The 26,521-nt window shown below is 32.8% G+C and overlaps 5 protein-coding genes across 6 annotated transcripts in view; 2 read left to right on the top strand and 3 right to left on the bottom strand.

Annotated features, from left to right (window-relative positions):
• Positions 1 to 1,428: 1,428 nt before the first annotated feature.
• LOC108578887 (testis-expressed sequence 10 protein homolog) lies at positions 1,429 to 3,605 on the top strand. Its single transcript, XM_017942298.1, has 5 exons — positions 1,429 to 1,629; positions 1,712 to 2,882; positions 2,965 to 3,202; positions 3,272 to 3,426; positions 3,502 to 3,605. Exons 1-5 carry the CDS (start codon positions 1,429 to 1,431, stop codon positions 3,603 to 3,605), a joined length of 1,869 nt encoding a protein of 622 aa, XP_017797787.1.
• A 232-nt stretch (positions 3,606 to 3,837) lies between these two features.
• Positions 3,838 to 14,271, bottom strand: LOC108578815 (probable cation-transporting ATPase 13A3). 2 transcript variants are annotated; one of them, XM_017942213.1, is made up of 20 exons: positions 14,083 to 14,271; positions 13,736 to 13,839; positions 13,592 to 13,640; positions 10,877 to 10,996; positions 9,697 to 9,764; positions 9,447 to 9,614; positions 9,150 to 9,220; positions 8,778 to 9,044; positions 8,338 to 8,542; positions 7,772 to 7,970; positions 7,571 to 7,682; positions 7,293 to 7,482; positions 7,001 to 7,201; positions 6,724 to 6,909; positions 6,259 to 6,633; positions 6,022 to 6,163; positions 5,766 to 5,914; positions 5,437 to 5,665; positions 5,269 to 5,350; positions 3,838 to 5,008 (listed from the first exon to the last, which is right to left on the bottom strand). In XM_017942213.1, the coding sequence occupies exons 4-20, from the start codon at positions 10,890 to 10,892 to the stop codon at positions 3,949 to 3,951; spliced, it is 3,720 nt and encodes a 1,239-aa protein (XP_017797702.1). In that variant the 5' UTR covers positions 10,893 to 10,996; positions 13,592 to 13,640; positions 13,736 to 13,839; positions 14,083 to 14,271; the 3' UTR covers positions 3,838 to 3,948. The 2 variants fall into 2 exon arrangements, with proteins under 2 accessions (XP_017797702.1, XP_017797703.1); XM_017942214.1 differs by lacking the exons at positions 13,592 to 13,640; positions 13,736 to 13,839.
• A 4,538-nt stretch (positions 14,272 to 18,809) lies between these two features.
• On the bottom strand, positions 18,810 to 21,173 carry LOC108578802. Its single transcript, XM_017942200.1, has 2 exons — positions 21,106 to 21,173; positions 18,810 to 20,951 (listed from the first exon to the last, which is right to left on the bottom strand). Exons 1-2 carry the CDS (start codon positions 21,136 to 21,138, stop codon positions 18,810 to 18,812), a joined length of 2,175 nt encoding a protein of 724 aa, XP_017797689.1. The 5' UTR covers positions 21,139 to 21,173.
• Positions 21,174 to 21,485: 312 nt separating this feature from the next.
• On the bottom strand, positions 21,486 to 22,472 carry LOC108578864 (protein deglycase DJ-1-like). Its single transcript, XM_017942274.1, has 4 exons — positions 22,290 to 22,472; positions 21,975 to 22,133; positions 21,723 to 21,912; positions 21,486 to 21,651 (listed from the first exon to the last, which is right to left on the bottom strand). Exons 1-4 carry the CDS (start codon positions 22,470 to 22,472, stop codon positions 21,530 to 21,532), a joined length of 654 nt encoding a protein of 217 aa, XP_017797763.1. The 3' UTR covers positions 21,486 to 21,529.
• A 1,857-nt stretch (positions 22,473 to 24,329) lies between these two features.
• Positions 24,330 to 26,521, top strand: part of LOC108578914 (arginine-glutamic acid dipeptide repeats protein) — a 9,464-nt gene continuing 7,272 nt past the window's right edge. The window contains 3 exon segments of the mRNA XM_017942331.1: positions 24,330 to 24,446; positions 26,263 to 26,518; position 26,521. The exon segment at position 26,521 is cut by the window's right edge and continues 67 nt beyond it. Of these exon segments, the coding sequence (XP_017797820.1) occupies positions 24,399 to 24,446; positions 26,263 to 26,518; position 26,521 (305 nt within the window). The 5' untranslated portion in view covers positions 24,330 to 24,398.

Below are 26,521 nucleotides of genomic sequence, written 5' to 3' on the forward strand. Positions count from 1 at the left end.
TTATATAATATAAATACAGAAATTTTATTGTTTATAATTATTTTAATTTTATTTTCAAATAATTTGAATATTATTAGGTAGTACTTTTTCAGTTACATTTTTATATTCCTTCACTAACAGATACTGACAGAAATTAAAATATACTGTAACTAAATTATATGGTAACATAGTCCCCAATATACAATAAATTTTAAAACAACGTGTTTTTGTAATATTAACCAATTTATGTTAATCATATAATAAAAATGATGACAGTTCAAAAGTTTAATAGCAATGCTTGTAGTGTCCCTTTTTTTTCACGTAGAACACTAAAAAATTGGAATATTTACCTTTTTTTATTATAAAATCTGCTTCGTTACGACAAATGTATATAATAGAATTATTGATTTACAACACTGAACATGTACGAATACTTTTAAAATTATTTTAACCTAATACAGTTTTAGATTTCACCGAATACATCTACAGCAATTACTATATATGATGATAAACATAGATTGATAAACATCTTTTAGAGACAGTTAAAAATTTTCTTCAAATAAACCAAATTTACATTATTACCAACGTCAGATCAGAGGCCACAAATTTTTGACATGTCACTTCAAGTAGAACTTATAAGTATAGTTGGTGGAAGGAATCTAGCGAGGTTGTAAATTAAGGGGGGATATACACCTAGATGTAAAAAGAAAAAAATAAATTTGTTGTTACATATTTTCAGTGTTTAATATTTCAATATATTATCTAATATATTATTGATATTTTTACATAAAAGAATTTATTATTATAACCTAAGATAAGATTAAATTAATGAAAAAATTATGGATACATTAATGTTTATACTTTCTTAAATAAAAATTTTGAAAGAACGTCAGTTTTTAGGCCCCTTTAGCTGTATATCCCCCCAGTATTAAGAAATGACACTAATTGGTGCAGTACGCGTATTTTAGGTTTTCTAATTTAAACGGAATCATAGCTAAAGTATACTTCAATGGCCCTGACTTCAGGCCCTTATCTTTTCAGGTTTCTGTTGATTCGTTTGTCGATATGCTCGAATATGTAAACTTTGACGCCTGACCGATTTCTCGACCTCGATATATTTCTTCCATTGACTATACTCGAGTAAATACACGTAATAACACTATCATCTTTACCTCGTGCATAACCTTGTTCTAAGCAGCAACTTTAAAAACACAATTGGTATTTAATTTCCATAACATAACATGTACTTTTTAATATTAAACTATTGTACATTATGTAATGGATTATAAGTATGTACGTATCCTTTTGTGTGATAAGATTTGTACTAAGGAAACATTGTTTTGATTTATAATTTCTATTATCTTAACCTAAAACCTTGGAATACGATTTATATATAACAATTTTCGTGAAGTTAGCGCAAATTTGTTTCGTTCATATTATTAATTTATCATGGCCAAGGGTAATAAACATTTAAAACATTTGAAATCTGAAAAAGCTAAGGTAAAATTAAAAGCAAAGAAAACAAAGCATTTACCAAAGGGATTAAATGTCACGAATCCAACGTTTAAAATTAAAAAGATTGTAATACGAGAACAATTGAAACAGCATGATGAAACGGAAATACTTAGCAAAAGAAAGCTTAATGTTAAGGTACCATTACACATACATACACAGAAGATGTGCATATGGAATTTTAAATAAATGTGATTAACAACAAAAGTTTAATTTTTAGGATTTACTGTCACGTCTTCAACATCATAATTCAACAGTTCGACAAGATGCTGTGAAAGAATTGAAAGAAATTTTGTCAGAACATTCCTTAAAATTATTAAGCACACAATTTGGACCTCTTTTGCAAGGCATTTGTGCATTGTCTCTTGATAAAGAGAGAGATATAAGACGTGACTCTTTGAAAGTTTTGAGTCTAATTCTTGGTCCAGTTTCTAATGATCAACTTAACCCTTATTGTGATGTTTTGGTTTCATATTTGAGGTGTGCCATGACACATATAGATCCACGTATCAAAGAAGATTCCTTACTTTTCTTGGATGTCCTTGTACAAAATTGTAGTAACATTCTAGCAAGAAATAGTTATAAAGTGCTGCCAAATTTTTTGGATATGATTTCGAAGTTGCATACAGAAATGAAACCTGGAAGACAATTAGTAACAACTTTGAATACCAAAAATACTAATGTTAGATGGAGGATTAAAGTATTGGAAAGACTTGCTACTATGTTTAGTTCTATTGTTAATTTTTTTAAATCTCAGCAAACTAATGGTTTGAATGAAAGTGGAAAAGTTATACGTGTGAATAAAAATACTAGATATATTCCAGTTTACATAAATACTCATTTCCAGAATTGTGACATTCAGTTTGAACAAACTGGTGATATGAAAAAGAATAACATTGAAAAAAGTTTAGATGCAGAGGAGCTCATGAAGTATGTGGAATTATTAATGCCACTAATATGTGATAGTTGGATTGAAGTATGCCCAGATGAGAAAAATACAGATAATTCTGCTCTTTTAATATCTACAGAAGCTTTAGAATTATTAAAAAGTATTGTAGAAATAATACAATTAATAATTGAATGTATAGATATATTATACACAGAATGTGATATAAATATGAAATATTGGTTTAAAGAGAAGTTTCAGAATACCTATACAAAAATCTTACTTTCAAAATTTCCATACAATAAATTAGGTGCAGCTGGAAGTTTTCTTTCTTCAATAAAAAACAGAAAACGTCAAGAAGACTTTTCTGAATCGTACGATGTTTGTTTAGGGTATAATTTAAGAATTTGTCAAATTTATATATGGTTTACATCAATACATGATGATAAAATGATGTCTAAATTAAATAAAAGTTACTGCAGATCTATAATTAAGTATTTAAATGGTATGATACATTTTATTTTTGAACTTAATAATTAAATGCAAATATGTTAGTAACGTTTTGTTTCTCTCTCTTTTTTTTATAGAAAAACTAGAAAATTGGACTAGTATTAATAATATTGTATTACCACAACTGACTAAGCTCTTGAGAACATTATTTTTGGAAGCAAGTAAAATTTGGTACAAAAATCATCTTGATTTGAATGAAACATTACAGTCAGTTATAAATACATGTTGTAATCATTCAAAAAAAGAAATGCAGTTGCAATTATTTTCTGTTATTAGTGACATAATGTTAGACCACACTTTACATGAATTGCATAGGTAAATAATTTTACTATTTTTCTTAAAATTGTTCTTGTTCCTTTTACAATAATTTGTTGTACATTGCAGGGAAACTGCATTTAAAGAATTTATCTCAACTTTGCCAAGTCTTTTGTTAAAGCCAAAAATACACGAAAATACAATACAAATAATAAATAAAATTGTGCTCCGTTATAGAAATTGGATTCATAAAGAACTTGAAGCAAATTACAATGATATTATAGGTAAATATACTTAAAAATATTGAGTAAATATTAATATTCTGTTTATGAACAATGCATGTATTATTTGTATTACAGAGAATGTTAAAAAGATTGAAATTACTGGGTCTGAAGACGAAAAACAATCTCGTCTTATGATCTGCAATTTGTTTTATTTCTTAGACACTGAAATTTTTTATTAAGTAACAAAAATATATATTTTCAAAATAAATATATATTTTACATACGTTTTATTAAAAATCTCTACAGGAGACAGTATTTTTCATCTTCTCAATAAATTAATGATTCTTGCACTACGAAAATTTTGAAAGATTGTTTAGTAGTATGCAATCGTCAACATCATTAAGTTATATACTTCGACAATTATTAAAAATACATATTAGACATGTACAATAATTACAAACTTTATCCTGTATGTTTTTGTATCGCTCTATAGCAATGTGTCGACAATATTTCATAATACTTATGTACAAATACTGTGATTAAAAACTTGTAACATCAGATAAAACATTTTCAAGGCACGTTTTAAAATCTTGTTATCATGTTTGTATTTCGCGACACTTCATCATCCACGAACGAATAATTATCAAACACGTATAATCCACTATTGTCTTTGTTCGAATCTGTTGTTTGATGAAGTTTATTATCCTCTAAATTCTTTTCGGTTTCGTTTACATAAGACTGCTCCTCTGGATACTTCACGTTAATAATATTTTCTATGCTCGGCGTTAAAGGCAATGTTGGTAATTTTTTACTAAGTTTTGGCCAATTCAAGTTGTTCTTCAATGCATGTTCTATTCTTAAATACTCTTTCTTAGATTTCTCCGGTCTATAAAATTTTGTTTTTAATTTTTTCTCGACTAAATATTCCATTACAAATATTTCAACAATGAAACAAACTATAAAATTTACAAAAGCGAGTGCCAAAATAATGATCCTCCAGTCGTATGTTGGAGGTACAAGTAATTCAAGCAAATTTACTATCCAATTTGCTGGGTAAACTGTAATATAGGTGCAAACGATGGTTAACAAAAGTATAGAAAACATGAATGCAGCGTTCGTATAAATTGCCTTTCGATATGGCTTTCCCCGTGAAAACATTATAGCCATCGTTATATATTGGAACATAGAAACGCAATAAACAGAATAATTTTCGTAGCATGAACCATTACCATCTTCTATGTAAATGAATGGTGTAAACCAAGGAAAACTACGTACCGCATAATAAGCGATAGCTTGAAAGATCGTCATTATGAACATATGTACAGACAAGGAGAAAATCGTTGTGAAACTTAACAGACTAGTCATAGGAGGTTTTTTCACTAACTTCCTTTTATACGCTTGAGTCTTCCCGAAGAATGAGGCGAAGTTAACGATCAGACAGATATCGATAAAAAGAAACTCAAGATCTGTCAAATTCGAATCGATTGAGAAGAGAATAATGACGGACAAAAATTCTGTCAGAGAATAGGTGACCATAAATTTGAAGATACCAAACGATGTAACTAGGGCGGCGCGTCCTTCCCTTATCACCTTTGGAACGCAGGTTATATCTGGTACCTTGGACGTAAAAGGGCTCGCGACACTAAAAATAATATTTCACTAATTATTTCTGTTGAAACGTCCAAGATAATTCTAGAAATTTATGTCAATTGTTTTTAAGCGATTTTTTAAGAAATTTTCAATTGAAAAATCAACCGACGAAGAGTTGACCTAATTTTTAGAATCACCTTGTATCATAAAAGTATGAATACGAATATCATAAGCCTATCGCATAGAATGAAAGTTACATTGCCGGTTGCTGTTATGTAAAAATGATGTAATTCTTTAGCATTGAGATATTACCTAGATTCTGCTTCGGATAAGGATATACCGACGTGTGCAGCTCTCAGAGCACCGCAGTCATTAGCACCATCGCCGCACATGGCTATAACGTTTACGAAACATTTTTAAATAACTGTTTCATGGCACAATGCAATTAAAGTACTGTAACTGTTGAATGTTGATGCGTACCGACATAATATCCGAGTTGCATCAGTTCCAACACTAATTGTTGCTTCTGATCGCTGGTCATTCTGGCAAATATTGCACCACGTACGCAGATTTTCGCCACCAGATCTGGAAAATGCTCACGCAACAACTGCCACGATTGGCCTGTTAAAGCGAACCGATAATTACTGGTGCTTATATTTTGTTCTATATCTTGCAGTTCCGGTATCTTGAGTTGTTTATTATGAAGACTCTGGAAAGAAGAAGAGATTAATAGTCGTAATTTTTTTTCTTTCTTTTTTTTCTTCTGAATATCAGTTTTAACAATTCTCTACGGAATCAAGTGACGTTACAAGTTTCGGTGATATTTCTTGTGCATTGAAATATATCTTTGGTTGTAACTTATTCTCTTCCATGACTACGGTAACGTCTATCACAGAGTCGTGCGGCGACAGGATACCACATTCCCTCGCAACGCTCACTGCAGTTTGAATATTATCCCCTGAATGTGAAAAGTAAATAAATCATTTCGCAATCCGGCAACTAGTAGTTTCACGCTGACGAACATGTTGAAGTACCGGCATACGGCGGTTGCTAAATGCTAATTACCTGTAATCATCAAGACATGTATGTCAGCCGTTCTCAGCTCTCTGATAACCGGTATAGTTGGTGTCTTCAACCTGTTTTCCATAATAACTAAACCTAGGAATTCAAGATTCTGTTCGACTGCATCTCGAGACAGTTTCGTTATCTATGCAAAAATAGGAAACTTAGCGTTGAAAAAGAAGCAAAAATAGGAACATTTAGAAAGTTCAAAGAAAACATTGAAACGATCATATTTTTTACCTTATTACTATTTTCAGGCAATTCCGTTCGTCCCATAGCTATCACTCGATAACCCTGTTCCGTGTAATATTTCAAGGAAAACATTATATCTTTCGGTACAGTTTCAGGTTTGCTCAAACTAAGTATCATTTCGGGCGATCCTTTCGTATAGGCTTTGAAAGTATTCGATCCCAGTACACGTACTATCACAGACATTCGTTGCAGAGAGCTTGAGAATTGATATTGCTGTATTATCCCGATTTCCGATATCTCGTTCATATTTTGCGTAAAACTATTGTTTATCGGTGGTTTTACTATCGTTGGCGCTATGAGATCATATTTGTTCAAGTGTTCAACATTGAACTCTTCTAGTATCCACCCGGTACTTTCAAACATCTGCAATACGTAATCGATCAACGACATCTTCTCCTTTAGTCAACAATCTTTTCACTCGAAGCACAGTGAAAGTATGTGTAAACGTAATACCTTAACGTCTAGAGGATCTCCGCAGAGTTTACCGTCTATTAGAGTTAAACTATGACAAACTAACATTCCCTCGAAAAGTGCGTGATCGTTTAATTTAGGAATGCTTCTCTCTGATTCACCAAGAACACTGTTCGTACAAGGTACAATACCCCACATGTCCAAGCCATCCTCCGTTAAAGTACCCGTCTACAATAAGTTAATAAAATGGAAATGTTAATATTAACATTGGTATTAAGTAATATCCATAAATTGAAACTATACAAAGAAACATTCTCACCTTATCGAAACACACGCAATTTATACTGCCAGATGCGTTAATAACCCTATTGTTGATGCAATATATTTGCGCTTTTTTAAGTCGCGCCTGAGCGTATAACTTTCCCACTGTCATTGCTGCTGGTAATGCCGGCGGTACTACTATTGTTATTATGTCCAAGGCTCTTATCGCTATATGTCCAGCTGTAATTCCTCTATAAGCCTATAAAATAGCATCATAGATATGTAATGCTTTATTTCAAGGGGGTATTAATTCCCGTTACGTATCTAAAAGAGGTAATATTAAAATGCACCTTGATCGCAATGGTATATATGAAACCGCATGTTGCGATAAACGCTAGTATGCCGATAAACTTATACGAATCTTGATCGAACTTAAAATCTGCCGGGGGTGGGTACAATATGGCAGCAACCAGAGAACCTTTACTTGTGTGAAATCCTGTTCGAATGACCCGTGCTAGAACCGGGCTGTTGCTGTAACTTCTAATTAGGGGAACAACCAATTAACAATATGTAGTTCTAAACCTATTTCTAACGTGTTCAGCAATTACGCGAAATCTAAGCACAATACCTGGTTTGTATAATAGTGGTGCCACTATATATCGTATGGTGGGAACATTCTTTAGAATCGTATAAAACGTGACGCGATGGCAGTAGTGTTTTTGTTACCGGAACAGATTCCCCTGGAATTTCATTAATCGACGAATAATTACACGTATAAAAGGAGCATGATTTAAAAAAAGAAAAACATTTGATTCGTATACAATCGTACCGGTTAACATCGATTCGTTCAAAATGCATTGTCCTGTTAATAGTACCGCATCGCAGACCACTGTAGCTTGATGCTTTGGTAATTCTATGATGTCACCCGGTACCAAATCGCTGCTCGGTATATCTTCCACCACTTTGGAACTTCTATGCACACGAACAGTTTCCGTGGACGCCACTGTACCGCTAAGATTAATCTGATTCTGCGAGAATATTCCGTATTTTAGCGTGACTAACGTTCACAGACGGGGAAATTTACGCTAACGCTTTGAGCTTGCCAATGAAACTAGAAACTAGGAATGAAGAAATTATAGAATACGCTTAAAATGATCGACAGAGGATTGTTGCAAAAATCCAAGGCAAAAATTGCCTCGCGTTCAGTGTTCCTGTATAATTACAGCGAGGTCGTTAAAAGACTAGGAAGTGAAAAGAAGAGTGTCCCTTAATTGGTTTCATTTAATTGTTCAGGAATAGACTTGAATTGATCCATTTTTAGATGTTATCCTAATAGAAGTTAAATAGAGGCCGGCGCAAAGCGTTGAAAAATGACCAGATCGGTGTTCTTTTTACCTTACGAGTTTGTATTATGGAACTTATGATTCCGAACAATGACATACATATGATCGCTGCAGTATAGTACAGGTAGCCTTCCGCAAACCATACACATAGTGTGAATACTTGAAATATGTAAAACGGGTTCAGTGCTTCCAATAAGAGCAACACACCAATGCTTTGCACGGGAACGTCGATTTCGTTGCTTCCGTATACGATACGTCTATAAAAAAAAAGATATGCAAAGGAGATACATATATGTATAATAGTTAATACGGGACGCGGAATGGAATCGATTGAACGAAAAGATTCGTTCGAAGGAAATAAAAGAATTGTGCGGTATTAACGATGAAATCAGCTAATTATTTGTTTCATTATTTCGATTAGAGTGGTATCTCTTGGACAAAATTGAACATCGTGCACACAGAAATTACGAGAGATTTCTATCTTATTATTACCTAAGGCATTGTTCTTCTTTAGAGAGTCCTTGATTATTATTGAGATTGAGATCCGAACACAACGTGTACTTGTCTAAGCCTACCAATCTGGAGAACGTGTTCTGTGTGATGTCCCAGATGTAACATTGTTTTTTGCACCAAAATGCTCTGTACTCGAACACCTCGCACTGCGTGCCGTTCTTTAGATTAATCTTTAACTTTTTACACCTGATCTTCTCGATGAGATGTTCATCGTCGCTGTCCAAGTTTCTCGACAAATCTTCCACGCTAATTGAAAGAACAAGAGAAAAGATACAGTGAGGAAAAAATATATAAGAGAAAAGGTCGCGATTTGATTGCTAAATGGACGAAATAACCTGATGATAAACCGACCTGATATTCTTCACTGAAATAGTCTTCACATCCTTCACGAAGTACGACTTATACTTTCCTTGATAGTTATCCTACATGCGGGAATCACGTTCATAACTATTAGTTAAAGCATCAATGTTAGTTCTACCTATTCGAATGATTTAGTGTTTTATCTTATTTATCCATTTTTTTTCTCTTACGAGTCAGATTAGTCGTAGATAAATTTGTTCAAAATACACAATCGGATATTCGTAATTTGTGTTTAGAAAGAAGAAAGTAAAAAAATAGAACGTATAAATTAAAGAGTGGAATTCTTACAGTTATGAGCAGCTTTGTGGCCTGATTCAGAGAACACTTTTTGTGGGTAGCATAGAGATGTAATTGGGGATACCAATGGAAGAAGAGTCTGACACAGCCAATGGTCAATACGTAGGATATACAAGCCAGAATGCTTTTGAACTTGCTCTTTTCGAATCCGTACACATGCTGAAAGTATGTAACACGTTAAATGTAATTGGTATGGACGATGGAAATTTTTGACGTATAATTTTCCCGAGGACACACTCACCATGTCATCATCTTGACCAGTTTGAATCTTCTGCCACTGTACTTCCGACGTTTGGTCATTTTTTATTCCTAATCGTACGAATAGAGAGAAAGAGATTCTTTCGTGAATATCAGATAATTACTCTTGAATCATCGGATCAGAGTACTATGCATCGTTTAAAAGTTCTCGAATCACTGCGTATTTTCAAGATATGTAATCCCTGTTATTTCCATAGAGGAGCTATCAAATTTAAGCTAGTTATAAGGAAAACTGTCTCGAATGAAGGAACATAATCAGTTAATTCTCGCAAACATTATCTACGTATCGACGTGCAAAAATCGTCTAAGCTTTTGCTATTCTCGATAGCAAATTAATATTACAAATACAAATGATTCAAAACTTTTAATCCGGTAGTGTGTATGCATGTAGTTCAGGTGAAAGTTTTGCTTCTGGTAATTACACATTATGAATCATGAATGACCTATACAGCGCGGAACGCGTTTGAAATAAGAGAACAAATATTCTCCGAGCTGTTTAAACCACCGGTAGGCATTCAGGTAGATTTTTGCGTTTGCGTTTTATCAACGATAATGAAATCACGGGGGAACACTTCCGTCGCGGCGAAAAAAAGAAACAAACATCGATCATTGTATTATTATGTAAGCACAATGATACAGTTTAATTACAGATTTCTCGGGTGCTATCGTACAATGAATCAAAATCGTACGCGACTTCTTCAACAAGGTGGTATTTTCTCGTTAAAAGCGATAATTCCTTCGTAAATAGAAATCCGGTTAAGTTGTGATAATGCACGCTCGTTATCAGGTCATCAGACGCGATTGCATGAAAAAAGCGGTATTTATACGTGTTCCATGGAACTTGGCGATAACTGTGGAACGTGCAAAGACGATTTCCCTTATCGTTGACAAATAATAATCCTTCTGTTACACCTATTTTGGCGTCCACGTGCCGCGATCCGTTGCCACTGCAACATCCGCCATGATAATGATTACATAGCACGTGGGATAGCTCTTATACATGTGGTTTACAGTAAATTACAGTTAGTTCGGTTACGGAATAATTTATGTATGTATGTAGTGTACCGTGAATATTTCGCTAAAATGAAACGGCAGTGAGTATCATAAAATGAGAACAATTTGAAATGTATACGTTCGAACGTGTTTCTCAGTTAATAACTTACCATTTGATGTTGTCATAACTTTAGACTTTTCCTATTTGGTGATCCACTCGAGTCCTCAAGTTCTCTGTCCTTGAACTTAAGACGTCGCCAAATGAGAATTTCCGTTTGCACGAGTCGGTGCTGCAACCAAACGTGATGCTTTTATGTAAAATCGAGGGAATCTGTTATCGTATCTCTTCGACAAAAATGAAGAGAAAAAAATATCTGTTCGTTTCGATCGTAAATCTGTTTTGTTCGATGAAAGAAGAATCGTCAGACACGGCGAATAGTAGAAGAAGAAGAAAAAAGAATGGTAAGTGATGTTCTGCATGTGCCGCAAATGGAGAACTGGTGACCGTGTACCTCGCGAGAAATTAAACGGCGTAGGAAAGGAATACTAATGAGACTATTTCGTGAAAGAAGATACGATGAGGACAGACGTCAAATAGGTAGTTCGACACTGAACAAGATTACGGTGACACAATAAGTTGTCCGCGGAGTCAAGTGGCGAAATTACGGTCGGCCACGTGGATCGGCTAATCTATGCGATCCTATTCAACATTTCGATCTATCATGGCCAAATGAAGAAGCTAACAACGAGATAATTGATGTCTACCCATACGGAACAATCGAGTGTAATTAAATCATTGTAACTTTTGTACAGACAACACTCTCTGTTCTCGATCATCCAATCCAATTTTCTTCGTACTACCTGCAACCGTTATCTTTATAATTGCTCGACGAAACGGGAAATTCGCTATTTCAAGGATACGTGAGAGCATCTTCTCCTCTTCCTCGTGCACGTCGTTAAGATATATGTAGTATATAAGAAAAAACACAAAGAAGTTTTACGATTAAATTCAATATACAGATTCAAAGTTGACGTTCGTTTTTCCTTTGTTATAAAATTGAACACCTACACAAATAAAGAAGATATCGAAAAGAACAGGTCTGTTGAAGCTTGAAGTATAATTCGCGTGCAAAGTAGCGTCGATTTTTTCCCCCCGTCGACGTCTCTGCACAAAGAAAAAAAATAAAACGCGTCACACGATCTGTTCTACCTTTTACTTTATAAATATACGCATCCTTTCATTTCCTCATTTCTACGTATGTAAGTGGCAAATCCTCGTGGACCTTGTGTAATTTTTTTTCCTCTCTGTATTACGGATGTGGATCGTTTGCTCGATAAATGACGAAGTAAACACGTTCGTAATTTATAGAAGTGCTCCGTACCTGGAAACTGTTTCACAATAAAATATATCGGATAAAATCGTGTATGTTTTTCTTTTTCTCTCTCTCTCTCTCTCTCTCTCTCTCTTGAACGTCCGCTGTTCAAGGTTCGATGATATCAAAAATTAAATCACGATACTGCTGGAAAGCAGCATCGCGGTCTTCTCTTTTTATGTTTTTTCTTCTCTTCTCTCTGATATCGTTCTAGCGTGAACCGGTTAAAGAATAAGATAAAACAGGATCAGAAGCACGTGTTGCGCCTACCTCCGCAGTTACCTTTACAATAACTGCGTCTGGTGAATTATTTCTAGATAAATCCACCTATTTGTTTATCAGCTACTCTGAACTCTTGTACTAGCAGGAAAATGTTCATCATAGGGAGAAAAATGAAACGCCACCGGTCGAACGTTTGTGCCGGCCAGTATTTTCCGCTTGAACGAGATCCCCGACGATAAAAAGGACTGGTTCACCTTTTTCTTTTCGTCACGTGATCCAGATCCTGATGCAACCGGTAAATGATCGCGATTCGACTGATTCGTGAAATGCATTTTCATGATCTGCAAATGTGCAAGTACAGAGAGGATATAATTAATAGAAGTAATTAGCTACAGAGTTTAAGTAACGCAACTGTAAAATGTACATACATACATAGAGGTTGATTTGAAAAGCAAGTGTGAAAATTGTGTAATTGGTGTTTCACACGAAAGATATACAGACGTTGATATGAATTTATAAATGCCGAAAATAGATAAAATATATGCAGCGCACGAACAGGTAATTCTTGACCGTGAAATTTTAAGATATCTCGTTCTCTTTCAACGGCCAAAGTGTCGAAGAATATTTAAGAGAGTGACAAAAAGGAAAATATCTATTGTTTCGTTTGACATAATTAACAATGCATTCGAGTCCAGTTTTGCACACTTCTCTGTTACGCGGAAAATTACGCTCGCCTATTGATAACTTGTCAAGGGAACAAAAAACGATACGCCGAATACATACCTTTGTTAAAAGGAACCTTGAAACAAGGCAAGGCTACGGCGATAGGCATATCTCGCTTTTAAGAATGAAATATCTTGCCTTTTAAGTATCAAGTTCGCGCAAACTATTTCGTTTTACTTTAACGTTTAATTTCCTTGTAATCTATGAGAATCTTATCTAACGATAACTTTCATAAAGGAAAATACGAAGAAATCTTAATAAATTTCTCGCTCTATTAATCGGTACGACAAGAAAAAGAAGAAAAAAACACATAAAAAGAATTCCGTCTCTATACGTTGTATCTCGTTGAACTATTATTTCAAATAGCACTTATGTTCGAATGTAAGAGTAATGTGTATCACTTTTACTGCATTGTATTATGTATCAACAATATCGGTTTCAGGCAATGTCCATTTTATTGTGAAATGTGTGTCACGAAACCTCCTAGAACATGCTATGTACGGTATCATTAGAAATGCAACTCGCGCTTCTATACTTTTAGGTACAAGTCGTTGCATAACGCGGTACCTGTAGCTTTGGGTCACTTGTAACTTGTTCTTTTGCAAAGATCACTGATCTGTAAAGGAAAAAAAAGAGAAACATAGACGAAAGGACCATACTGTATAAAATTATCGATAAAGTAGGTTTTGTAATTTTTTTTATTTTCCATACCGATTTAGACCACTTTCACTAGCGGCGGTAATTCCCGTTTCCTTTTTATCAATGATTAGGACAAATCGTCGGTGGTGTTACGCCGTTTCGATAGTAAAATTACCCTTAAAAATCGAAAGTACCTTTCGATTATTACGCGTATTTGAAATTATTCGTCTAACTGTGTTGCGTGTGAATAAACACGCACAGAAGTTGATAGTTAAAAACGTTAATGCCTTATTAAATGGCGCATAAAACTAATCGTCGTCTTACGAGCTAGTAAATGTCATAAGCGAACAATAAAGATAGTTCATGCGTACGAATTGATAAACCGGTAGTTTGGTAGTGTCGAAAAAATATTCACTTACGCGAACTTTCCTTGATCCGGTCCCTTTATTTTCACGGGAACGTAGTCCAAGGTGTATGCACTGATCCGTGCATTCCCAGTGAACTTTTGTTTGTGCAATTTTCACCGCTACGTATTTCTCCAGAGAAAGCAAAATGTACACAAGTAAAGTCTTGATATACCGTACGACGAATCTCGTCTCGTTTTGATAGAATCGAAACTATCGCAAAATATATTTCAAATCGGTTACAATCGAAAAAAAATTATCGATTCAAGGTAAAGAATTAAAAATGATCGACCTCATCGATCGATATGTAAGAGCAATTGAGACGAATATCGAAAATAAATCACCAGGTGGATGCTTAAACAGAATCGAAAATCGAAAGTATACGTTCACTAAAGACTAACTGAGGAATATTAAACGACCATCGAATTCTTCTGTCTTTATATCGTGAAAATCTTAACGATATTGATCGAATCTAAGTGACTTATCATTTCAACAAATGCACTATCACCTGTTTCGCGTCGCGCACCCGGCTATACTGTACCATTCTGTATCTCTCCTGGACACTGTTGCACGAATTTATCCCCTCTCTGCGTTCCTATCGGCAATCGCTTACTTTTCCCGCGGTACAACTTACCGATAGATTGCACGTCGATATTTAACTTCTTTTACCATGACAACACGTGACTTACGTCAAACCGGTGAACTAATTCCGCGAATGGACGGTGTAGCTGCGATTATTCGAACAAATCTAGCATACAAGCACGTATTTTTTCGGCAACATTCGGTCTGTGTTAATTATTTCGTACGTCAGTCATCCTGTGTTACCATAATTCATTCAGTCGCTCATGACATTGGTTCGATAAAGAAATGTCTTTGCCTTACCTGGTGTTTAAATGTAAAGAAGAAATTAAAGATTGGTGTTTATCTATTTACTATATTACAACGAAGAATTTTTCCTCGAAACTGTCAGTTGCGCCATAAGGAAGGAGTAAAGAATAAATGTACTAGCGGAAGGTTATATGTATGTAATTTGATGGAAAGTATAATTGTCCAAGTATTATGCAATAAGTGATCGACTTATAATCGATGTTTCATGGTTATTTCGTGTTTCGTAATATTTCCTGTAAAATATAAATTCTGCAAATTACGCGTACTTGCAACGCATCGACAAGTACTTGGACTTGGTAAGTTAGCATCCGCACGTTAATGAAAATTCGCATAGTTGTTCACGTGCGACGCAATTGTTGCACGTTTTCTTCAAATACGTAATTTATGTTCGCTTCGTACGAAGTTCATTCTTTTCTATTCTCTTTTATGAAACGTTTCGTTTGATCGATACAGGGTAGGTTTATATTACCAACCATTCCACTGCAAAATTATAAAATTAAACGCGTAACTTATCGATCATCGTTTAATCATTTTCTTGTTATCCTAATGGTGATTATGCCTTTAGGATAATTATTCTTCATTTGAGTCTATATAATTATTTCTCTGTAGTAATTGAAATCATTTTTTTCTTATGATTATTTATTCGAATAACTGTTATGTAAACGTTATATATGTATACTCTTTCTATATTGCGTGTATTTTTCTGTAATATTTGTATAACCCTCCTATGATATTTATGACTCTGATCAGTTTCTCACTGGCAATATGGTGGCGCATGGATAAAGTTCTAATTCCTCCTTGACACTGAAATATCCAACTTTATCAATTAATATCCGTGATATTTTTCTTATCGTTGCAGCTTAAAACGTTTGCCAATTAATACATTTTTTTTCTTTGTAACTAGAGCTTTCAGCCTATTAACGACTACTTAACGTCGATGAGGAAACATCTTTATAATGCTACAAAGGATAACCAGAAAGATGCTGAATTATTTCATACTTGACAGGTACAGACAAATTGTTCAAATAATAATAATAATGTTAAAGGTGTTTATAGCTTCGAAATTCGGAATTGACGTAACTGAATGTTCAAAAAATAAAAGTAAACATAGTCTAGACAAGAAAAAATGACCTGTCTAATCTGTTAGCATTTATTTATACACCTTTGTATTCGCAAGCTGAACAACCTGTAATAATATTTCAGAATTCACTTTGCACATGGGACGTCGAATTTGAATCTCTACTACTGGCAAACAAGTTGGACAAAATGCGCATGAGGATGATCATTTTCAGTTTATAAATAAAATGTAATAAAATAAAGGAAGTAGGTACATAGTTTAATGGATATATATATCGAGCGACGATATTCACGATAATGTAATGCAGGAGAAATATCACGAAAATGCCCGATAACATTGTTATGCACCACGCTGAATAATAATCAACAAAGAATCCTCAATATGAATCTTTATCTCGAGACACACAGTCTAACATGCGTCGCTGTCATTCGTGGTAATCTTACCGATTGTCGATATTAATCTCGAAAATTGTCAACCATAACACATTATTTCATGACGTTTCTATTATGGTATTATGCGGCTAAAGCTAGACAGAACTGATCGATGATTTTCGAAAATCATTATGAAACATATAATATTTATTTATTGTTATCTCGTTAAAATATATCGATGATGTAACATAATTAATGGAGTGAAATAACATAAATCAAATTACTTAAAGTAGCGAGGTAGACAGATATTTACATAAAGTTTCAGTTCTTCACAGTTTGTAATATAACATGTATCGAGATCAAATAATCCATCAATCAAAGAAAAAAGGTATTTATGAAGATCAAAATCGGTCAACAGTGTACAGTAAACACTGACATTTAACTTTCTCTAAACGTGAATAAACATTTTCAGATGTGTGCATCATCATTTTGTTTGCGTTTCGTGCCTTCATGAGATTGTTGTCTTATTTACACTTTAATCAACCTGGAATATGAAGTGGCTCTTTAAGTTTGTATACGGTGCAATTCAAGTTTGCAGAAAAAACAGAACAATGTACCGAATGAACTCGAATAATCTCGATAAAATTCTAAATGCCATTTGATCAAAAATAGAGATATTTGTTACAAAATAATTGCGTCAAAGAGAAGGCGGATAAGATTGAAACAAAAAAAAAAAAGAAAAAATATCGGTAACTGCATGGAATAAAGCAAAAATAAAAACTATTTTATAGTTGCAAGTTGAAATTACAAAGAACTCTCGACCGATCGAACGGATGTAAATCTTACTCTAATCTCAGTGTCTCGTAATTCTCTATGTAACCTTACGCAATGGTATAATTGGATGGAATTTTTTGCGACACCAAAGACAAGTTTGAAGATCAGATTTCATGTAACATGAGGTCTATTAAGGAAACGGAATGAACATGAATTACTGTGAGTTCCATCGATTGGAAGGTACTTTTTGAATTAAACCGTGATTTTCAGGACGTCTGTAATTATTTGTATATTGTGCAACCGTTTTGCTTCTTTTATACAATAAAAAAAATCGAGTATTCGTTAAATCATATTGGAATAAAATTTGATAAATATTTTTTCTTGTATCTACTGTCAAGAATAAAAGAAGTTTTTATTACAGTTCCATAGATAAGAATAATTCTGAAAGTATTGTTTCGCGGTTGCTACGTTTGCTACGATAGTGTTTGCTCTTTTCTTATCGGAAGTTCTGCGTTATTTTTCGGGTGATCTATCGAATTAATTTTCATTTACCTGTGTTCACCCGCATTCTCATATGCTGCATGATTTTATTGTAACGCAGATGTCTCACGTAACTAATGCGAGTAAATTGCACTTCATAATCACACGATCGTACGCCTAGATGTACCATCGGATAATCAGGGTACATCAAGGTTGATCCAATAGATCCCCATTGGCGTATACATGGGCCGTATTACAAAGATCTCACCTATATAGATTCTGGATCATTGATCCTACGCTTGTGATCGACGAGGGCTGATATCCAGGCTAAAGTCAGCGAAATTGAGATCATTGCTGATATGAATGCCCTCGGAATATTTAATCACCACAATTATTTCCAAATTTCATTTGCTTCCTTTTTTTTTTTAATATAAATATTTAGTCCTTTGATACATCGTAAGACGTATCCTTGATAGTATCTTGAATTATACGAAAAGATTTAAGAATTTGCAATGTTTGATTGTGATCAAGGAATTCATCAGAATTCAGTAGTAGAAAAGGAGAACAAGCATACTTAATATAAATGCTATCATTTACGTCGAAACGATGATGCTTATCTGAAAATATATGCATCGCGAAGAATCTTGAACTGTGAGATAACAATGTACCGAATATTTAGTGCTGTAATGATAACCGTAATGGACGAATTAAGTAATCTTATTTTGAATTAATCACCCCGCTGTAAACAGCTGTGTACGCGTGAATAGATTGAAGAATGTTAATAATAAATTAGTATTCGTAACGCATATATTCATTATGGTACCGCAGCATTTGTTATAATTGCATTAACATATTTTATAGTGCCATGCTCCTGTTAAAATGTCAGGAATTTGGTACATTTTGAATGCTCTGCTTGTAAGTAAAATATATATTTACTTTTTTATTTATATTCTGTACAAAAATCAAAATATATAATAAATATTTACAGATTTCTTAATATTCCTAATATAATGTCAAGTTCTTATGATGTGAATTCGCCTAAGTATAGGATCTTTAGAATTTTGTAATACTGAAACATAATCTCTTCATATGCATTATTTGCGTATTTTCATTGGATAATGAAATATTCCACAAAATCATCTCAAGGGTAGCTAACTTTTCTCATTGTAATTACTGCAAATGGTGTCCATATCAAACTGAGACAATATTTCATCGTCAGAGTCATTTTCGGTATTGCCGAGTATATCATGCAATGACCCTGAATCTTTGGACGATTTTTTCACTGGAACTATTTCTGGAGGAGTTAGTACATCTGCATTTTTAAATTGCAGCAATGTAGATCGTATATTTTTCTGTTTATTTTCTGTTTTGTTATAATAAATTGAAGGAACAGTTTCTACTATAGATTTTACTTTGTTTGGAGACATATTTTTATCAAATTCCTGAACATCCATTTTTTGAGAAATCATATCATTTAATACTTCTGATTCAATTTCTTTAGAACAAATGCTCATTGGTTCTGAATGCCCAGCATTCGTTTGGAAAACTTTGGAATTTTTAGACAGTAGTTTCTTTGCATTTGGAGAAAATCTCTTTAAACTTTTAAATAAATTTTCAGCTCTTTCTTTATCATCATTCTGTACATTTATCTGTTTCTCACTTTTTTGCTTTATATGTTTTAAATTCTTAGATGTTGAATTATTAAATTTTTTCTCACTTTGTGAATCTGTAATTGGTTTAGGAGAAATAGAAAAAGACATGTCAGTATCATAATCCATTGATTCATTTATACTTTCATTTTTTTCATTCATATTTGTATTGAAATCTGATTCTTTTTTATTTGTATTTTCTGTATTCTTTTTGGAATTTATTGATCCTTTACTGTTATTATTGCTCTTTACATTAAATTGGAAGCTAGATTTTGATGAATGTGCTACTTTTGCAGATATGCACTCTTTGTTCTCTTCTTCTTGTTTCTTTGTTCTTCCATCTGCAATATTTTCAAAAACTGATTCCATATATTGTGTATGCTCTATTGTACCTTTACTAGTGTAAATTGCTAGTAAACTAGATGGTGAGATTAGAATTTGATACTTATGTGAAGCAAAAGTTCTAGAAGTCCTTAAAAGACCTACATCATGTAGTAACACAACAACATTAGATTCCAACAACCCAGGATATTTAAGTGGTACATCCCTATGCACAATTCCCTGTATACTGTCTGTAAAGTCTTTTAAAACAATAGGAGGATTGTCATGACTGTAATCTATGTGTTCTATTATTCCTGCCAAAAAATCAACCTTTGTATTGTTGAAGCCATTCAGAGTTGCCACTTGTTTAATAGTAGCAATTTCATGACCTTTTAAAAAATCATTTGGCAAATCATCTAATAATAATTGCCAAGCACCTTCTGTAAATAGATTTTTTGTATCTTGAGAACAATATTCAGACAAACTATTACAATCATTTTCTTCATTTACTATCTCACTTTCTTCTAAACTATTTAAATATGAAACACAAGGAATAGTGTCTATATCATCTGGTAGTAGACCAGCTGGTCCAGGAAATTTTCTGACCAGTGTTAACTTTTTATTAGATTGCACTGGTGGATGCTTGAACTTGCTGTTGTTAGAACTACCATTTTTGAATTCTATATTACTTGTAGATGGTTGCTTCAATACATTAGACAACAATTGTTTCGTGGAATTTCCAAATAAATATTGCTTAGAATTATCATTACTTGAACTACTTTGTACTTTAAAATTACTCTTAGAAATTTCAGAACTAGTTTTGTTGTTAATTGCTGTACTTCTTTGTTTTGAATTGATATTACCATTATTGTTAATTCTTGGTTCAAATTTTCTCAATTCTATATTTTTTGGATTATTTTCTATAATTTTATCTTGTTTATTTTTATTTTTAAGTATTCCAAGTACTAAATTTTTTCTAGGTAATTGATTATTTTCACAATTCTGTGTATTACTGGCATGTGCCTTTGTTTGAATGTTATCATATGACCTTTTTGGATCACTTGACACATCTTGTGATATGTTTTTATCTGGAACATTCTTATTAAACATTCCAAGAATTAAATTCTTTCTTGACTCTTTATTTCCATTTTGTTTCAATGTAGTTGTGTTGATAGTATTTTCTTCCCATGTATCTGTATCATTGTTCAGTGAAGAAGTAGGATCATTATTTTTTTCTACTTTACGTCTTTTAGGTTCACTTCCTTGATTATCTATTTGAGAACAATATTTAATTGTTTTATCATCTACGTCATTTAAAAAATCCTAAAAATGTGAATTAAAAAATTATTTCTGTAATTACTTTATTATTTCAAAGTATGTACTGTTTAACTAAACAGATTCAGTTCAAATAATACAATGTACAGTTGTTTTATAAAACATTGTAACTTATTTTTCGTAAAAATTAATTTGAATTTACCTGATCGAGATCCCAATCATCGCTTTCAAACATTTTCCAAACATCAGATTTTTATTTTTTTTACATAGAATGCCGTCTTTTAATATAAGCTTTTATTTACAATTAATTCAACAGGATTACGTATTAAATAAAAGCATATTTTATTTCAATATTTGTAAAATGTCAAATATTTTAATCATTGATTATGTAGTAAGAAAGATAGCAAAATCCCTCACAAATTTAATGCCGTTGGCGGCCATGCCAAACGATAGCGGGTATTTTGAATTTGAATATTCCCTACCGTTAGAAAATTTAGAAGGAATGCTTACAATGTAATATCAATTTATTGAGTATGAATATGTAATACAAATACATTCTTTCGTTTTTAATGACATGCGCATATTATATATATAAAACACTTATGCAAGAGTTCTTAATTTCATTTTTACTGAGAATACAACATTGCTTTTGCCACATCATCTGCTGTTTTTTTATCAACCAATTTTTCCACAATAGCCAAACCAAAAGCAAATGCAGTTGCTGGACCTCTGCTAGTAATTAAGTTACCTATAATATATAATATAACCATGAGTGAAACATTTTTTAAATCAAATATAATGCTATGAATTAATTCATACCATCAATTACAACTTTATCTTCCAAGTATTTGTAGTCATCTGCCAACTCAGCTTTCATTGCAGGATAAGATGTAATTTGCTTTCCTTTTGCAATACCATGTGCTTTTAATGCAGTTGGTGCAGCACAAATAGCAGCAATGACTCTATTTTCTTTTTCTTGCTCTTGTAACAATTTTCCAACTTCTGCTGACTATAAAATATGAAAGAAATAATTAATATATGAATATTACTGTAGGCTTAAATTTTACTTACAGATGCAAAAGCCTTTGAACCACCCAAGCCACCAGGTAATATTACAACATCATATTTTTTATCAGTTGCATCTTGAAGTTTTTTATCCACACAAATTTTTACATCACGACTGCACTTGATACATGTACTATCAGAAAGACCAGCAACAGTAACGTCAATCTGAAAGTAATATCGTAATAATAAGATTACATAAAATCTTTTTTATAATAAATGATTCAAGTTAAGTAAACATTTAATTTATTAATATTTCGTAAAATAAATTTCCGTCTAATACGTAGAAGCAATTTAAGGTTATATAGAATGAAAAAAACATACTCCTCCACGACGTAAAACATCCGTCGTTATTACAGCTTCCATTTCTTCAGAGCCATCGGCTAATAATAAAATTGCTGTCTTTTTAGCCATAGTTACAGTATATTTTGCGCTGCAGTACAAAACTGTTGGAATTCTACAAACTGAGTGCATAAAATGTGGAAGCACACGACCCAATACTGACATAAGTATATGTATGTATGATAAAGAGAGAGAAGATAGTATGCACTACATGCCAGCTATTGGCGTTCAGTGTCATTAAATACAATAGTCATGTGATTTTAGGTAAATATTCCAATCATTTATTTATTCTCTGTATCTCCTAAGTAATAAAAAGACAATATAAAGTTGTATTGTAATTGAGAAATTATCTTTATTTTAAAATTTCTATATCTTATCTTCTATATCTTGTTGATATTGTTACATAGGAAAAAAAATATTGAAAAGTCAATTTAGAAAGTATGCAAAACAATTGTGAAATTGTAAAAGAAAATGCATCTTAAGTTTTTTTTATATAATTAACGAAATTCGTATGACGTTGTCTTGTTAGAAATGTTGAATATCAAACCAAGTATTCGAATTGAATTATTAATTTTATATAAATTATATCTACGTAATGTTTCTTGCTCTCCTAACAATAAAACTGAAATGATCAAAATATTCCAATAATAAAATATATTTTTATTACATTTCAAATTTTCAAATTGCCACCAGAAAAGCGTCGATGAAAAAGAAACGGGGGAATGTATGGAATCGGAACGCACCCCCACAGAAGAAAAACGAAACAAAACGCAGTACAAGATGGCTGCGTTTAGGTGTTGTGGCTACTGATTTATGCAAGATATTCCGTAATGCTCGATGGTTAATTCATAGTGAATCGTTAAAATTTCTATCGCTTGTCTATCGGCTTAATCGAATTTGTGTGTAACGCGTACATGTGGCAGCAGGTTGCGTCGGGAGGAACAATGCGAGCACATCGTTGAAACATTTATCACGGGTGAGTTTGCCTTGAAATTTTATGGCTTTCCACTTTATTTTAACGGCTCTCCGGAATTCCGCCAAGACGAGGCACGATGTGACGAAAAATTCTAGCGGACGGCATGCGTTCCATCAAAATAATTCGTTAATCGACTTGCCGCTCGAAAGTTCATGCGCGTACATCTTCTTTCGCATTTTCTGCGTACATGACGAAATTGTGTAAATAGCTGTTTTTTCTGTATTCTCACATTGCACGTCGATGAGTCAATGAAAAGTTTTATGATGTTCATCGCTCCTTGGCACGCTTCAATTGCGTTAAGATGACGATGAAGCGTTTCGATTTAAGTAAAACTTATTTATACCGTCTACCGCTTTCACCGTGACTCAAGACCACTTAAAGAAAGTAGAAATATGTATTTTGCTAGGGTGTTATGATGGGTTATCACACGAGTATTTAATTTTCTTTGTAAATCATAAAATTGTGCAAGGTTATAGATATAACTTTTTATTAATGATTATGTAAATGAGAGTTGATTTTTTCAGGATTTGTTTACATATACTTTTGTTAATTTAGTTTGTGTTATACAAATTCATCCTTCATTGAGGTATCAAAGAAGCAAATTAATATATGTAGTTTTCAAAATAAACGTTTTCTACTTATATATTATTTTTATAGGATAATTGTCCATAGGTGTGTATGATAATTATCTAAAGAATTAGAAATGCCTTAGTTTTATTTACAAAATATTAATAAAATTGTTAGGGATATACATGATAAAAGGTGTATAGAAAAAGGAACTTAAGAAAGAAAATGATTAATAAGTAGTGTTATAAAAATTTATTTGCATTTTAAGAGTATTTGTTATAGATATTAAATAACACTTTAAGTAAGATAGATTATGTAACTCACCAATAAAAAAGAAGTAATGCCATAATAACTGACATCATAGTAGAAAAAAGGGTCATTAAAAAAGGAAGCATGTTAGCAGTACTTTCTCTTAAACAGTTATTATAAATATACTGATAGAATGACTATATAGTTCAGGGGGTGGATGATAGGAATTTACTGAAAATCCAAGATAGAAGCCACTTGAAACGCTGGAGAAAGACGGTGGAGCTTCGGAGGAGGAGGAGATGTCTGCCGGCACCCAGGGCGAGATTCGGGTTGGCCCTTCGCACCAGGTTTGCCATATACCTTGAAAACCTTTTTTGCTATTTAGCTATATTGCACAATGTACCTAACTCAAGGCTTGTTCTCTTGAAATATGTATTCTAAATGTATAGATAAGGCAGAGTTCATCATTGAAGCACCGGGTAATTGTGACATCATTTTTTTCACAATACCTAATATTTTCAATGGTAATTGCTCCTAATTTATGTATCTCATTCTTCCCTTGATTGTATCTAAAGTTAGGGTAGCATTCAGGTTATTTATGTGTTACTTACATTGTTAGGTATGTGTATATTGTTCAAAAGTTATCAATGCATCTATAGTTTTAAACAATTTTGCATAGAATAAAGATGTTTGAAACTATATTGATGGTAACAATATGTACATACTATTACTTTGATAACATGTATGAATTAAATAAGTCAGACAATTAATTTTTAAGTTGATAGTTATTCATTAATGTAGAATATAGGAGCATTTATTTGAGATATTAAAAATTTATTTCTGGAATATATTATCATACATATATTAGGTATCATTAATAACCATAAACACTGTTCATACATTTTATGAATATTTAAGTATCAAAATAATTTATATACTCTAAAAAGAAATGAGGATATACTTGGGTAGTATTTTGTAAGAATGTATAATTATTTTGCAATGCTATTCAGTGTAGTTATATTATTTTCAATAATTATTAAGAACATGCATGGCGTGTACTTAGTTACAGATTTAGAGTAATTAAAATACCAATGTTTTCTTAGTGCTTGAAGTTCACATTCATAGAAAAAATTTTTTTATCAATTGGTCACAACTTTGATATTTGTTTTGTATTTATACACATTGACAGAAAAATTGTAGAATTAAACATTAAAAAGCACGAATACCTACCTATTCCTCATACAGCTTTGTTGTATGTCGATGGTTCAAATAACAATGATAGTTATTCTTTAAGTCATAATAATGATAATTTTTACTTGCTTAACAGTATAGCCCCAACACTCAAGTACTATCCCTCAGATTACTACTGTTGCTGAAGGACCCTAAGTATGATGAAAGTTATTATGATAAAGCATTCTAATAATGATTTATAGGACAATATTGTATAAGTGTAAGATTAGCTTTATATTTATAGTGGTTTTCAGTCACGGTGAAATTACAAGTTATTTTACTTTTATATAATAACCCATTGGTTACTTGAACCATCTATGAGAAATATTAAAGTTAGGTAATTTATGGAGAAGTACTTATATAATTACAACATATTGATACATATTTCCACTTTTATAACAGTTTCTCTTATCACTTTTTCCATAAATGCATTTTCTTCTAATCTTGTAAATATCATGTTATACTTGTTTGTGAAATGATTGTTTTTCATTCTTCATTGTTATTTTACTCCATTTACCAAAAAGAATCACGTGAATGTGCTTTTTGTTCGCGTGCATATTAACTTCTAGCTTTAATTGTATCCATACAAACATGACTAATTGTTGTTACATGTGCAAGTCTTAACACATGTATAATATATACGTATGTTATTTTGAACTTTTCTTGTTTCTCATACTTTTATATATATATATATATGTATGTATGTATGTATGTATGTATGTATGTATGTATGTATATATGTATAATATGTGTTATGTATGTATGTATGTATGTATGTATGTATGTATGTATGTATGTATGTATGTATGTATGTATGTCGTGTAGTTTCGAAAAGCAAGCCGGAGTATAGGTGCGTACAACTAACTCGCTTTGGCATTGGTGCTAACTACGCACAATCCCGAATTTTGGGTACAGGAATTGGTTTCTTGTCAGGCCCGTTTGCCTGAGTATCGGCCGGGTATACCTCCTGGAGAGCTGCTTCCTGATCCAGAGTTTTCTAAAGAACGAGAGGAGCTAAGATGGATTCCAGCTATGGTATTGGACGGGGATCTTCTGATGTACATAAGGGCAGCGCGATCTATGGCTGCATTCGCTGGCATGTGTGATGGAGGATCCCCGGATGACGGTTGTGTGGCTGCTTCCCGTGACGACACGACTATCAATGCTCTGGACACCTTGCACGACTCTGGCT

This window comes from Habropoda laboriosa, unplaced genomic scaffold, assembly GCF_001263275.1.
Source record: "Habropoda laboriosa isolate 0110345459 unplaced genomic scaffold, ASM126327v1 scaffold62, whole genome shotgun sequence".
NCBI classification, from domain to species: domain Eukaryota; kingdom Metazoa; phylum Arthropoda; class Insecta; order Hymenoptera; family Apidae; genus Habropoda; species Habropoda laboriosa.

What these genes read in the sequence shown, in the direction of transcription:
- LOC108578887 (XM_017942298.1), top strand. Translation starts at nt 1,429, where the DNA reads ATGGCCAAGGGTAATAAACATTTAAAACATTTGAAATCTGAAAAAGCT. An exon ending in AAAGAAAGCTTAATGTTAAG is followed by an intron (nt 1,630 to 1,711) that starts GTACCATTACAC and finishes TTTAATTTTTAG; the next exon opens with GATTTACTGTCACGTCTTCA. An exon ending in TATAATTAAGTATTTAAATG is followed by an intron (nt 2,883 to 2,964) that starts GTATGATACATT and finishes TTTTTTTTATAG; the next exon opens with AAAAACTAGAAAATTGGACT.
- LOC108578802 (XM_017942200.1), bottom strand. Translation starts at nt 21,138, where the DNA reads ATGTTTGAAAGCGATGATTGGGATCTCGATCAG. An exon ending in ATGATTGGGATCTCGATCAG is followed by an intron (nt 20,952 to 21,105) that starts GTAAATTCAAAT and finishes TCACATTTTTAG; the next exon opens with GATTTTTTAAATGACGTAGA.
- LOC108578864 (XM_017942274.1), bottom strand. Translation starts at nt 22,472, where the DNA reads ATGTCAGTATTGGGTCGTGTGCTTCCACATTTTATGCACTCAGTTTGT. An exon ending in ATGTTTTACGTCGTGGAGGA is followed by an intron (nt 22,134 to 22,289) that starts GTATGTTTTTTT and finishes TATTACTTTCAG; the next exon opens with ATTGACGTTACTGTTGCTGG. An exon ending in AGATAAAGTTGTAATTGATG is followed by an intron (nt 21,652 to 21,722) that starts GTATGAATTAAT and finishes TATATATTATAG; the next exon opens with GTAACTTAATTACTAGCAGA.
- LOC108578815 (XM_017942214.1), bottom strand. An exon ending in GAGATCCTCTAGACGTTAAG is followed by an intron (nt 6,634 to 6,723) that starts GTATTACGTTTA and finishes TACGTATTGCAG; the next exon opens with ATGTTTGAAAGTACCGGGTG. An exon ending in GCAACTCGGATATTATGTCG is followed by an intron (nt 5,351 to 5,436) that starts GTACGCATCAAC and finishes TAAACGTTATAG; the next exon opens with CCATGTGCGGCGATGGTGCT.